Here is a 13,807-nt window from a genome sequence, read left to right on the forward strand (position 1 = left end):
TGCAGCCCCGCGTGTCTTTCTGCTTCTATGCGCACCCTTTCCGAGGTGGTCTTCCGTTGTGAAAGTTTCAGCTGCGCACTTGCGTGTGTGTGTGTGTGTGTGTGTGTGTGTGTGTGTGTGTGTGTGCTGTCGTTCTTCCTGTGAATAGGCATCTGCCTCCTTTCTGCCCTTCTCTTTCTGGGTCAATGAGGTTTCTTCCGCCGAAGAGAGTGTGGCGATAGTGAAGGCCGTCTTGCTTTCGTAAACGCCTCGGGCATACGGTGCGGCAGGCAAAGCACTCTGGCACCAATAGGGCACCTGCCTGTTTACCTCAACTTATGTCTGCCTCCCGGCCTCTCTCTTTCCGTGTCGCTGCTCTCAGCGTCCTTCTTTGCATCTCTCCCTTTCGATTTTCGCTGTTCCGTTCTGTGGGGGCCCCGTCACCATTGATGGACGCCTGCACGCACCTCTCTGATCTCTCTCGCTTCCCCCCATTCTAATGCTTTGCCATCCCTTTCGCTTATCGTGCGCGTGTTTCAGAGCAACGGAGCGTGTAGATGACTACCTACCACTTCTCTCCATGTCTGTCGACGGGCACCTTATCGCTGATGTGCAGCGACTCCGACAGCTCGGGGAGCAGTCGCTTTTCTTTCTTCTTGTCGGCAGTAAAGGCGCCGGCAAGAGTACAGCGCTTCAAAGTTTCGTAAGCGGACTGTCAGTGACTACCAAGGTGCGACACGCGGCCGGAGTGCACGACATCATTCTCACAGCACCGGCAGCTGCCTCGCCCGACGATGATTTCACACTGTGGACGCTGACCTACGCCGCAGTGGCACACAGCAGCTCGAGTTTAGGCGTGATCGCTACCCATGCACTGTCACTGCGGCCCTTCTCGATCGTTGTCGTTGATGACATCGATCTTCTCTGGTTGCTCTGCAGCATCAACGGCCTTTTGCCACTTCTCCAGCGACTGCTGCAGGCAGCGTTGACGAGCTCGTCGTGTGTTATCGTTGCCAGTGCTCCCAGTCAGGACACGGTGCCAGCATGGCTTTTAGAGCAAAGACTGCCTGCTCTCTACCCCCTTCGCGAGCTCACCGAGGCGGGAATGAGGCGACTGTTGCGCAGCGTTCCACAGCCACTCTTCAAATCACACGTCGAGCTGCTCAGTGGTGCACAGACACTCTCCACCTCACGTCAAATGCTTCTCTTCAACGCATGCATGACGCTTGAGGCCGCCGCACATGGCGTCACTGGCGAAAACCTGCGCTCACTTGCGCGGGAAAATTGTGCATTCCTCCACCACCGGCGTTCCCCCGCTGTCAGCCAGTGCGCACCTCCCCATCTTTACGGCTTATCCGAGGCGCGACACCGCATCAGCACACTTGTCTCTGTCTTCGCCGCACACAGTAGCCCAGGCGGTGGTGGTCGTCTGTTGGCATCCCTCCTCTCTTCCACCGGCTTGCTTCTTCACGGTCCGTCAGGATGCGGCAAGTCTAGCCTCGCCCGGCAGCTGGCCTCTGACTTTCCGTCTATGCCCTTCTTCTTTGTGGAGTGCACAAGGCTCTTCTCCAAGTACCTTGGAGAGAGTGAGGAGCAGCTGCGGGATGTGTACCGTCGAGCACGGGCGCGCACTCCTGCTGTGGTGGTGCTGGAGGACCTGGACGTCATCGCACAGTCTCGTGGTGTGATGCGATGCGGAGACAGCGACCAGGGCACCGGCAACGGTAAAGGCCAGCTCGACGTCACGAGACGCATGCTAGCGGGCCTCCTCTGTGAGCTGGACGGCGTCATAGGCAACAGTGGTGTGCTCACCATTGGAATCACGAATGCACCGCAAGTGCTGGACGCTGCCGTCCTCCGCCAGGGCCGACTGGAAACGCTTGTGTACATTCCACCCCTCACCCACGACGGGGCGGAGGAGTTGTGCGCGCATTTTTTTCAGCGCTTCGACGGCGCAGAGGGGCAGAGGCGGGAATGCGCCATGGTGGTAGCCAACCACGCGGTAGGCTGCGCCCCCGCATCTCTCCAGTACGTTCTGCGAAAAGTGTTCGAAGCAAGTGCGCTGCGTCACGGTTGGGACTCAGCCTCAGCCGGCTCGCTGCCTTTGCCAACCATTGCTGCAATTCAGGGACACCTCTTTGAGAGCTGCTCTATCCTGCAGCGTGTGAATCACCCCCATTTCGAGTAAGCAGTATCCTTTACAGTGCCTGCTAAGCAGATAGCACACATATCTCTTTACATCGAAGGCACAAGACGCTCTGCGTTCGTGTGTGGGTCGGTATGATGCAGATGAAAGGTCAGCTTCTCTGCTTCCCCCCGTGTATTGCTCTTAATAAAGGCGCTACATCTCTCTCTATGCGCGTGTGTCGCGGAACAGTGAAGTTGGTCTCCTGGAGGAATTCGGTCATAGCGACGCCCATCCCCCGCGTTAACTGTTGCCGGTTTTCCCATCTCTCTTCGGACACACCTCAGCCTTTCTGTTGTTTATGAAGAATTCTCAATGCGCGTCGCTCAGCAACTCGTCTGCCCTCTTTCACTCATCTCCCTTCTACTCTCCTTTCTGCTTTTCGTGGTCACAGGGCGTGGCTTGCACACGTACACTGGAACACGCGCTGATTGCAGTTCTCTTCTGTGCTTTTCCGCTTGGAAAGGGGCACCAGCCATACAGTTTCTTTCTTTCGTGTAGTGCTTGTGCGTTTGGGATCGGGTGCCCCGGCGTGTCTAAGGGCTCGTGGTGCACCTTCGCCACCGCTCAAGGGCATGCTGCTTACAGGAAGAGAGTAGGCTCCATACACATACTCGCATAGCAGCGGACGCCTTGTGTGCATAGTGAGGGGCGGTGGACCATCGCTTTCGTGGAGTCTCATCCTGTACTCCCCACCGAATTCTCCTCGTACGCACGCCACCACTGCGCGTCGCCTTCTTGCAAGGCCATTTTCGACAGGTCTACATTTTTGCTGCATCGCGTCGTGCTTCTACACCCGAGGTCTGGCAGCGTTACGCTTCCCGCGGAGGTTTTCCTCCGTCTTCGTGAGTGACGCCTATTTGTCTTGCTACTCTCGTCCATACAGGATCAGTCACCTGTCTCGCCCACCCCCTCCCTCTCGCACACCCACGCGCCAACGGGATCCTGGGTGTCACATGACTTATCATAGTCTATCGTTGTGTTTTCGCTCTCCTATCGTCCCACGTGACTGCGGATGGATTACCGCTCGCCCTTTGAGCTACGCCAACAACTCCTTGAGGGTGTCCGGGCCGCCCAGACGACATTGCCGCCAAAGAAGACGAAATACAAGGCCAAGGGCGGCTATGGCGACAACTGCGCCACCCCGCTTCCTACGCAGTATTCAGCTGGAAAAGATTCCTCGGGATTTATGCCCTTCACGGCGCTTCCTGATGACCCCACAGCATTAGTGCGCGAGGTGCCTGGCGCCGAGAACATCGAGGCCCTCAACGCAGCCCTCGAGCGTGAGGAGGCGGTGCAGCGTTATGTGGAGAAAGAGAAACTCTCGGTAGAGGAGTCAGCGAAGTACATCATGGCAAACGGCAGTACGGGCCAGCGCATCTCTTATTTTGCTCATATCCGCGAGCAACTTGTTGAGCTACCCTCGAAGGCGATCTCGAAGGTCCTCGAGACGCTACTGGACTCGATGTGGACGCAGGACCCTGAGCTGCAGTGTCGCGCGCCGGAGAATCTGCTGAAGCTTGTAGGTTTACTGGACTCCGACACGGCCACTGAGCTGTATGACGTCACCAAAACAATGCTGACTGTCCAGATGCCGGAGATTCGCGTAGCGTGGTGTGAGCTGCTGCTTGGGCTCATCGACTACTTACCTGTTAGTGTGCTGCAAAGTGACCTGATTATCCTCACCGTAAACAAGTCGGAACACGCGCAGTCGCAGGATCAACGCGAGCTAAGCTGCAAGCTCCTCGGCGCCCTCTGTCAGCATATGGTTGCTGACAAGGTAGAGGAGCTCATACTTCCCCGAGCACTAGCCCTGTGCCAGGACACAAACGTTGGCGTCCGCCAGCGCATGTGTCAGCAGTTGTGTGCCATTGCACATTCACTGGGCGTAGAAAAGGCAAAGATACGCGTGGCGCCTGACTTGTTCGAGCTCTTGACTGACGAGGAACAGGTGGTGTCGCGAGCTGCCTTCTCATGCCTTATTGACTTGGTGGAGTTCTTCGGCTCTGTCTACCGCCGCGAGAAGCTGTTCCCGATCATCAAGAACTTCATCTCGAACCCGCCAAGCGAGGTGTTCGGACTGCTCGTCGGGGAGTTCGGTCGCTTCCTCGATGCCATCAAGACAGACATCGTGTCAGAGGACGACGTGACGCTTTTTGCCAACTTTTTCTGTACCGCTGCGACGCGGCACGAGGAGGACGCGCGACGCCATTGCGCCTTCAACTTTCCCGCCGTGGTGGCGTCGCTTCCGCGCAGCGTCTTTGCCACGCACCTGAGCAAGGCGCTCTTGTCTCTCTCCGCTGATAGCTGCGTTGCTGCACGGCTTAGCACCGCTTCTGGTATGCACGAGCTTCTTCCACTGTTGCACACACCAGCTGCTGACCTGTTGGAGCGGCCCTTCCTGCGCCTCATCGCTGACCCCGACGCATCCGTGCGGGCGGCGCTGGTTCAGCACATCAGTAACCTTCTCGACTACTTCCGCAGCGAGCTGAAAAACTCGGACCTCTTGTCGTTCTTTTCAGCTGTGCTGGACTCTCTCCTTGCGTGGGTGTCGGAGCCCGTTGTGAACTGGCGCACTATGCAGCACGTCATGCAGATTGTGGACCACTACGTTGACTTGTTCGAGGAGAGGACGCTGACAGAGCAGGTCGTGCCGCGACTATGGGAGTACGCCAAGACCGGGGCCACAATCTTGAAGGCGGACTGCGCCACACTCATTATGCACATAGCCTCTCGGATCGTCAATCCAATCACCAAGGCGCAGATCTTTAGTCGTCTGAATAGCGAGTACGGCAGGTCAACCTCGTGCTACGCGCGCCAGACGTACATCTACTTTGTATCTGTGACCTTTCGCTTTTTTTCCCTTCGCTGTGTTCGGGAGCGGATGCTGGAGTGCTGCCTTGAGCTGCAGCGCGACAGTGTGACAGCGGTACGACTGGCACTAGCGCGTAGTCTGCCGTTGCTGTCGCAGACGCTGAGGAAGAGCAACGCCGGCGCGCTCGAAGATGAATTTACCGCCATGATTGGCCGTCTATGTGAAGATGTAGACGAGGAGGTACGGGAGGAGGCTGCGAAGTACGCAGTGGGGTGCAAACGCCGCGCTGGCGAGGACACTGCTGCGCTCAGAAGACCCCACGGAAACGAGGAAGAGGATGGCAGGCGAGAAAAAGCGGAATTGGCGATGTTAGAGCACGCGAAAGAAACAGACAAGGCGGAGCGGCGAGCAAAGTTGCGTGACTTGCTAAAGAGCGAGCGTGAGAAGGAACTAGTGGAGTTACCATCACCTCTAAAGGGGCGTAAGCCAGTGCCCCCGGCCAGCACGGCCCCGCCTCCGTTGACTCGTCGCCACGGCAGCAAGCACTTCATACTGCCCCCTGTGAACTCGGTGAGTCTGCCCCGCATTGCGCCAACGAAGCAAACACCTGCGCGGTCTACAAGCCGCAGGAGGCCTTGAGCGAAAATGGATCGATGGGGAGGAGGGCAACCGTTTAAGCCCTTTCTGATCCTCCCCTTTTCACCTTTCTCGGATACAGGCGCTGCATACCGTCACTGCCACATCGGTGTGCAGTAGACGCTGTGCTTACTGTGTCGGCATACAGCTTCGGTGGAGGCGGAGGTTTCCGGACTCATCTCTTTCCTTTCCCCTCTTCTCGCTCTTCGTTGTTCGCTCTCCTCTCTTCCACTTCTGGTTTGTCCTTTTTACCGTCACGAGGGGGCTCTCTTGCCGGGTGACCCGTGCGACGTGAATTGTTTCTCAGAGATCGTGCTGCTTCTTCAACCGTGCCCGTAGCACATTAGTTTGGCCACTGCTCTTCTTATTCTCACGTGTTATCTACTCTCTTCTCCCCACACAGGGCGTTTGTCTCTGTTAGCCATCCGCTGCGTGTGGATGTGTAGGTGCTGACGCATACCCACACGCATACGCATGGCTGTGTGGCTGCAAGTATGTATATACGTTCATCTGTGAAGGTATGTTGGTGCGGGTGTGCATGTGTGACAAGGTGGGCGTCTTCCTCTCTTTGCGCAACGTAGAGTCTCTCCGTCTCTCCTTCCGACCCCTGCCAGTTAGGTTTGTCGCTTTCATGTATGCCAGCTAAAGCGACACTACGAGCAATGAAGGGGATCGGATGTGTCTTGCACATGTACATTCGTCTCTTTTCATTTTTGCCCTTATCTCTGTTGCTCTCTTTCTCACACTCACACAGGCGCACATACACTCCCACGAGCGTGAGCAGTGCCCTGTTGCACGCTTGTTTGTCTGCCTTCTTCGTGTGACTTTATTTCGCTCGTAATGGTGTGTTTGGCTTCTCCCACCTTCTCTCTCCCCCTCCCCCTTCCTCTCTGGGCGTGCGTGTTTATGTGTGCTGTCGCGGTTCTTTGATTATGTGTGCGCGCGCGGGATGCCGCTGTTATTTTGCCGAGCCCGCCCCCTTCTCTCCATCGCTGGTGCATGTGTGTATGGGTTGTTGTCTCTCGTGGTGGGGTGAGGTTGGGGCGAGTGACGCGTGTGGCCATTAGAGTCATGGGAAAGCACAAAATAACGACAGCAAAAAGGCACAATACGGGGCCTCGGTGCACGTTATTCTTTACGAGCAGTACTACTGAGTGTCCGACCTCGCGTTTGCGCCCTCCCCCCCCCCCTCTCTCTCTCGTACAGCTGCTCCCGTAGGCGCGTGCATGCGTGCGCTATTGTTGTTCAGCTGTGGTCGCATTTAGCGACATTGATGGCCGCTCTAGCCGTGATGGCCGTTGCTGCCCTTCTCTAGACTCAGAGAAGGGGATGCAGTCAAACATGGCGACAAGGACCCTTCAATGCCCTGTAGGACTCAAAGAGAAACAGTATGCGCCGCCAGTCAACAGTGCGGCTGTAGTGCTGCACTGGTGCGCGTAGGCGGCTCGCTTACACGCGCGAAGGCGGGGCATCGTTGGCCTCTCTAGCGCCTGCACGCACACTGAATCTTGGAACTTTCTCTTCCGAGGCTTCGGAGACGCCATCGCCGAGTGACAGAAATAGCGCCGACCGTGCGAGGGCGTTGGCAATACCAGTGTGTGCGCGTCAATCGTACTCTGCGGCGGTGCTGCTGCTCCCAGCGTGACCCGCAGCCTGATTTCATTTTTCGATGTTCTCCATACTGAAGCTCACGCGATGGTTTCTCCTTCTTGTCGTTCTGTCTTACCTTCATGACTGTGTGTGTTTCGTCCACTGTTGATCTCTGCCGTGGCTTTGCTGCAGCCTCAGGTTCTCGGAGTTTGTCAGGGCTTCTCGACGCACCAACACCACCCAGTCACCTTGTGGTGCATCGATCCACAGCAAGCCAAAATGACAGTATTGAGTGCACCTTGAACGCCCCTTTCCACCTGCCACGTCAGTTCTCGAAAGTCAGAATCGGGGAGAGAGGCGCCGGCACGGTAAGTCCTTTGGAGATACAAATTGCAGATGGTGCGCGCGACTGACCTTTGCGCGCACGCGAGTCAACCATTTCTTTCTGCTCCTGCGCGTATATTGTGGTGGCATTCCTTGGACACTGCTGGATGACGACCAACTTGTGGTGTCTCTCCTCCTTACCTTCACCCACTCCTTCCTACCCCAGCAAGCAAGCGCGCCAGTTTCTGCGGGATAAATTTGAACGCACGCCAGTCCGTCACACCACGCTAAATCGATCCCATGGCATTCCACTCTCCCCTCTCTCGCGCTGGAGGAACTATGACAGACAGGAGTACTCTGCATGCGGCTGCGGCCTTCATGGTGCAGAGAGGGGTGACCACTTTCCTTGAGTTCTGATGGGCTGATGCCGTCAAGTCAGCTGTGCGTGGGCTTTTCATGTAGGGCAAGCCTCGCGTTCATGGTGCCCAGAAACGATTGCGCCAACCACCGATCGCGCAACATACGCTCCAAAGAGCAAGGAACACGAGGACGTCCTACGCATGTGGCATTTCTGATTCCGGATGATGCAATCATCGCGCTGCTGAGAGTGTGCGTGCAGGCGTCCAGGGAGTACCCTCAATGCCTCTAAGACCCAGCCCGCGCCAACCACCGGAAGAAGCGGATGCTGGCTTGGGACGAGCTGTGGCAGCCCTGGAAACGCGTGCACTATGACGCCTTTGAGGGACTCTATTGCGAAGTTTGCACACACATGGAGGATGCTCGACAGGTGCTCTTCTAAAAGGCCTCCTCCGCGCTCGACCAGCTGGCTGCAGGCAAGTTGTCACAGCACGGTGGACCCAACCTGTACCAGTTCACTCTCCAACTGGCATCGAAGGTCGAGCGAATAGGTGCACAGCAGACCGCGGTGCGAGCAACCACGGCACCCTCGGCGGTGGTCAGCCCATCGTCAGTCTTTCGACGCCATACCCATCGAGGTCGCGGGAAGTGGGGAAAAGAGGGACCGAGAAGCTGTTCCCGTACCCTGCCCCCGGAATAAGGTTTATTTCAGCGCGGTGCACGTACCCAGCGTGCATCATGAGGAGAAGAAGCGATTCTCCACCTCCTGGAGATTTTGGTGGGGCAAGCTCGCTTCTGGACGTGATACCGCAGCTCAGCAAGCACTCCGCCCCCCCCCCCCAGTTTTCGCTGCTTGGCGACCCCCCGGTCTGCTACGCTGGGGAGTCGCTGCGGGTGGCACATCGCGTGGGTACTCTGGCGCATTGGCGTGTCTCCTCTGTAGCGGACGGGAAGTAGAATTTGACTTTAGTGGAGGCGCCACTACCGGCGCCGCTACATGTCCGCCGTGTAGCGACTGTGAGTGTTGCGGCTGTTTGTGCGGCACTGCGGCCGGCGTGAGGCCACAGAATGAAGAAGCTGAGGTCTCTTTCTTTGTTCTGCGTCCGTGGAGAGATAGCTCATGAGCTGAGAGCTATGCGAATGAGGTAAAGCGTGAGCCCCGAAGTGGTGCGAGTGGTGACAGCACAACTGGCTGTCCCACCCCCTCCTATGCCGCGCGACCAGCTGCCAGTGTGCAAGTGAACGTGTGGATAAACAACATGCATTTTTTGCAGACATGTGTCCAGCAGTGAAGCAGGCAACGGAATCGGCGATTCAAGCGGCAGACTCGCTCAGTGACACTCACAACAAAGACACAGCCGAGGTTTCTCTCCAGGAGTACACGTTTGGGGGGTTTGTTTATGACTGCGAGGTGAAAACCCCTGCCTTGGAGAGAGCATCTTCAGGAAACTGCGTGCCAGGTAAATGCGTAACGAGCAAGCGGACCAGCTCGAGCGTGTCTTCGGGCAACTGTGGCTCAGGGCCCGAGTCCTCTGGATTTTGGTGCACTAATTTTTAGTGGTTTCTCGAAAGGGCACCGCGACTGTTCTTCAAGCAGTAGGGAGGTTCGCTACATGGCCTATTGCCAACTGTGCTGCCCGCGGGTGCCTCGGGTGAACTGGGCGAATGGTCTGCATGGGCCACAGCGAATACCCCACGAGGCGCATCATATCGATGGCGACGGTCGGCGCGGTGTGTGACCTCTGCATCGACGTGACCCGGAATGGATGGGGAACCGTATGCGTGAACCTAGTGACGGAGCAAGCCGTCATTACCGGCACGCATTGGCGACGACTCAGCCTCGCCAACAGCATAACTGCAGCAATGTACCGAGTGGTGCACTGTGCAATGGAGCTCTTCTCTTTCTCTGCTGGAGCTGCGGGTAGCCTTCATGCTGATGGCGCTTCTGCCATCGCTGATGTCCTCAAGGACTACACACACAGTCATGCAGTCAGCGCGGGGCTCCATGACTCCATTGGCTCACCTGCCATGCGTGACCCACAGGCCGCTGCATAAAATCTGGCGAAAACTCCGTAGAGCCCCCAAGTCGTGATTCCGTGTGCCAAGCGCGAAGGGGACTGCCTGGCGACATCGAGCGGTGAGAGAGGGAAGCCGAAATGGCGGGTGGCGCAGCACTCCTGTCGGCGCACAAACGCAGCACATACGCGTAGCGATACTTTTGTAGAAAAGACACACGCTATTCTTGCCGGTATAGTCTCGGTGTGAGCAACGCGATCACACGCACAACCAAGAGATCTGATTGTGTGAGATGAATGCGCTGGATTGCGAATGGCCTCCGTGTAGCCCCTCTCTCCCGATTCTTCCATCTCTTCCCATTCTCTCTTTTTCTTCTCTGGGGAAGGAAGGAAAGAAATGACACCCACATTTGCTGCCGAGCATAGACCGTTCATTTTGTTTGCCCTAGACGCCACGGAGCACGGCTTGTCGGATAGCGAGTGGAGCTCTGACAGCGGCGCTTCTAACGCTGAAGTGATTGCCTCCTCTGCACTCAACATGCACCTTGTAGAGCTCGTGACGTCGCGGCACCTGTCGCGCGTGACTCACCACAGACGTGGATACACCACTGCTGAGTGCGCTAGAGCCGCTTCCTCTGAGACCTCACAGTCAACTTGCGCTATTGGCGAGGCACCCAGCAAGCCAGCTCGTATCGACGTTAGAAGCCTCATCCGCGCGGCCCTCTCGCAGAGTAGCGAGCAGTGTCCATCCACCAACGTCAACGATGTGGCGAGCCAGGTTGCCGCGGCGCTAAGGTAGAGTGCCGGCGGTGCGAAGATGGACCGAACGGTGACTCGTGCGCTTGCCGATTCGCTGAGCGAAAAACTTCGTGAGAGCGTTCTCACTGGTCGTCTGCACCCCCAAAAAACTTGTTGCCCTCGACGAAGTGCGCCTCCTCAACCCAACCGCACGCGCAGTGCTGGAAAGGGCTCGACTTGAGCGCCTGAATCAGAACTCAGTGGAGTATCTGGAGAGGCTCAGCCGCAGCGTCACTAACATGTTCACCTGTCCTCAGTGTGGAGCTCGTTAGTGCTACGCTAAATTTCGCTCCACCGACTTTGTGAAGTGGCAGGGCTCCGATGACACGCCGACGCTGCTGCGGTGGTGTAGGTGCTCCATGTCCTTCCGTCAATGAGTGCGAGAAGAGCGACGGCAATGAGCGCGCAGTGCCCACGGCTCCTGCATCTACCGGTGTGCACATCTACGTATGCATGTTTGTGTGAAGCACTTCTGCTAGGACTTCTTCTGGTCCCTGTATGCGTCCACCTACGAAGCGCCAGCGAGCAACGTGTGATGGCAGCGGGGGGAGGGAAGAGGGAACATAGAGGGACATTCGTCCTTTCTCCTCCTCTCCGATGTCGCACCACAGTGCGTGCGTGCATCGCCGCTCATCTCGAGGCGGAGAGTCGAACGGGGAGGCCTAGGCGAGTAATTCACCGAAAGCAAAGTAAGCAAACGCCTCTCGACTTCAGCAGGATGTCGAGCACGCTGGCACAGCGGCTGCCATCCTCCTCTTCTGTGTCTTGCAAGGAGAAAGAGCAGAATCGTGGTGATGGGGCAACTTCATGAGGCGGCCTACATTTTGGGCGCACACATTGACCCTCAGGCGAAACCCTTGCTGTGCTGTTCTCTTCTTGCGCATCGTCCAGCTGCTCACCTTCTCTTTGCTTCTTGCCGATGTGTCTCTCGCGCAGCTGACGGCGCTCCCCTCAAGGCGTGAGGGCTACTTGGTGCTCATACAGTGTCCTCGTGGTCCACAAGAGCGCCTTCTTCTGTGCTCCGCAGCAGTCGCAGGGACGCCCATAGAGAGAGGGAAAGAAAAAAGCGAGAAGCGCGAGTGCGCCTCCTTTTCACTTGGTGAGTTTGTTCATTATAGCAGCGAAGCACACCGTACTTCCTTCGCAGCCAGAGCTCTGGGTTGTTTGCACGCCATTACATGGGTAGCGAGTCGTAGTATCCCTTTACTTCCTCTGGCACGTACACATAGACGCATATGCGCATTAAGGCGCAGCCGCTCTCGTTGCCCCCTTGATCCGCCCAGCCACAGTCATTCCTCGGAACACCGCAGCTTCCAAGTCGATCCGCTCACTTGGCGCACTCGCTGTCACAACATATTTCTGCCCCCTTTTGTCTAGTGTCTCTCCTCCTGTTGTGCAATACTGTTGCTGTCCCTCATTGGATCGCTCGTCACGGCATCTACGCAGCAAGCCCCGCGTGATCATGTCGGAATTCGTCCAGCCACCTGCACCATCCGAGGCGCGGCCGCCGAGTCCTCCGCGTCTGCCGGATGCACCGATGGATTCTGCGTCGCCATCGCCAGTATCGCAAGAAATACAGAACGCATCTGCCTCCTCGGTGGCGAAGCGCCCACGCGTCTCTGAACCTATTACGCACTTTCTGACCCCCTCTTCTCTCAGTGGCTTCAGCCATAGCAACAGCACTGTGTCGCCCTCAACTGCGGCTTTGGCGGCGGTGGAAAGCGGCGGTGACCTCGATGCCGATACCGAATCAGCCTCGCCGAAGCAAGCGAGGGTGGAAAGCGTGTCTACCACCCCGAGGTCTCCGTACAGCAACCTGCCGCGCAAAATCCCCCGCAAGACACCCGCCGTCACCCCCACCTCGTCCGTTGCAACACCCACGCTTGTCACGCCTCCTATTGCCTCCCCCGCATCTCCTCCACACATATCGGCATCTAGCCCGTCACCCACTGCAAAGAGGGCCACGCTGCATCAGCGGTGGGCGGCGTTGCTGCATGATGCGCTCATGAAGGAGAGACAGTCGCAAGAATCCGAAGGGGTGCTGGAGCTGTGCATGCGTATCGTGGAGGCGATTCCAGGCGATACGGAGCAAATCAAAGACACGTTTCAAACGCTGCTGTTCAGCATCAAGGACTCCAAGAACGGCGAGCTACGGCGGAAAGTTGTGGAGGGAGAACTACTGGTGGAGCGCCTCGTCACGATGGATGACCGTGAGTTGGCCAATCCGGAGCTGCGCAAGCAGATCGAAGAAAAGATGGAGGAGCGCTCCAAAGACACAAACCTCAGCGAGATTCGGAAGGCAATGCGGACGAGCAACTCGACACTCTTCAAATGCCACGTCTGCGGCGCCCGAGACTCCTCCTGGGAGCAGCGGCAGACGCGCTCGGGCGATGAGCCGATGACGGTGATCATCACGTGCAACAAGTGCAGCACACAGTGGCGCAAGTATTAATTCACAGCTAAAGAAGGGTATCCGGCTGGCTCACATGAGGTGCGCCGAGGTGACGACCTTCGCTTTCTGCCTCCCTCACAGTTTCATTCCTTCTCTCGCATGGAGACTTGCTAGCCGGCGGACCCCATGCGAGCAGCGTTCAGTGCAGCACCTGGGCGTTATCCTCGTATGCACGTAGCTTTGTTGCCCGCCAAAGGTGTGACCCTCAGTCTGCAGTCTCTTCATCTTTTCGTAGCTCTCACCTGCACTGTGACTGCCCTTACGTCGTCGTCGTTTGACGGTATTGCTGAACACAGCCACCATGGACAAGCTCCTTGATGACCTCTCCAGTGATGTGGAGGCGACCTTTCTGCGATATCCTCCCGTGTGCTCCCGCTAATACACAACGGAGAGGGACGTGCGCGTATCACTACTTTGGATCGAGAAGGTCTGTGCGTGCACAGATCGTGTGCCGAACGTGACTACTGCTCGCCGCCAACTGCCTATCCTGTGCTTCACAACTCCTTCTTTCTACCCTCATTCCTCCCTGTACATAGGCTCGTCTTCGCGGATGTCTCTGGCTTGAGGCCATTGATGCGTATCGAGTGGCGTCGAGGGAACCTCTCCATTCTCTGCCGGCGCCTGCCGTCAGACGTTCAGCTACCCTTTTTTTAGGC

General features: G+C 57.2%; 4 protein-coding genes across 4 annotated transcripts; all 4 read left to right on the plus strand.

The window, feature by feature from the left end:
- Positions 1-478: 478 nt before the first annotated feature.
- Positions 479-2,167, plus strand: LBRM_24_0170 (putative ATPase domain protein; the record flags this gene model as incomplete). The annotated part of the gene is made up of 1 exon (XM_001565235.1): positions 479-2,167. The coding sequence occupies one exon, from the start codon at positions 479-481 to the stop codon at positions 2,165-2,167; it is 1,689 nt and encodes a 562-aa protein (XP_001565285.1).
- Positions 2,168-3,179: 1,012 nt separating this feature from the next.
- Positions 3,180-5,618, plus strand: LBRM_24_0180 (conserved hypothetical protein; the record flags this gene model as incomplete). Its single annotated transcript, XM_001565236.1, has 1 exon — positions 3,180-5,618. One exon carries the CDS (start codon positions 3,180-3,182, stop codon positions 5,616-5,618), a length of 2,439 nt encoding a protein of 812 aa, XP_001565286.1.
- A 4,680-nt stretch (positions 5,619-10,298) lies between these two features.
- Positions 10,299-10,700, plus strand: LBRM_24_0190 (transcription elongation factor-like protein; the record flags this gene model as incomplete). Its single annotated transcript, XM_001565237.1, has 1 exon — positions 10,299-10,700. One exon carries the CDS (start codon positions 10,299-10,301, stop codon positions 10,698-10,700), a length of 402 nt encoding a protein of 133 aa, XP_001565287.1.
- A 1,461-nt stretch (positions 10,701-12,161) lies between these two features.
- On the plus strand, positions 12,162-13,151 carry LBRM_24_0200 (putative transcription elongation factor; the record flags this gene model as incomplete). Its single annotated transcript, XM_001565238.1, has 1 exon — positions 12,162-13,151. One exon carries the CDS (start codon positions 12,162-12,164, stop codon positions 13,149-13,151), a length of 990 nt encoding a protein of 329 aa, XP_001565288.1.
- Positions 13,152-13,807: the final 656 nt, after the last annotated feature.

Source organism: Leishmania braziliensis, chromosome 24 (genome assembly GCF_000002845.2).
Source record: "Leishmania braziliensis MHOM/BR/75/M2904 complete genome, chromosome 24".
Taxonomy (NCBI): domain Eukaryota; phylum Euglenozoa; class Kinetoplastea; order Trypanosomatida; family Trypanosomatidae; genus Leishmania; species Leishmania braziliensis.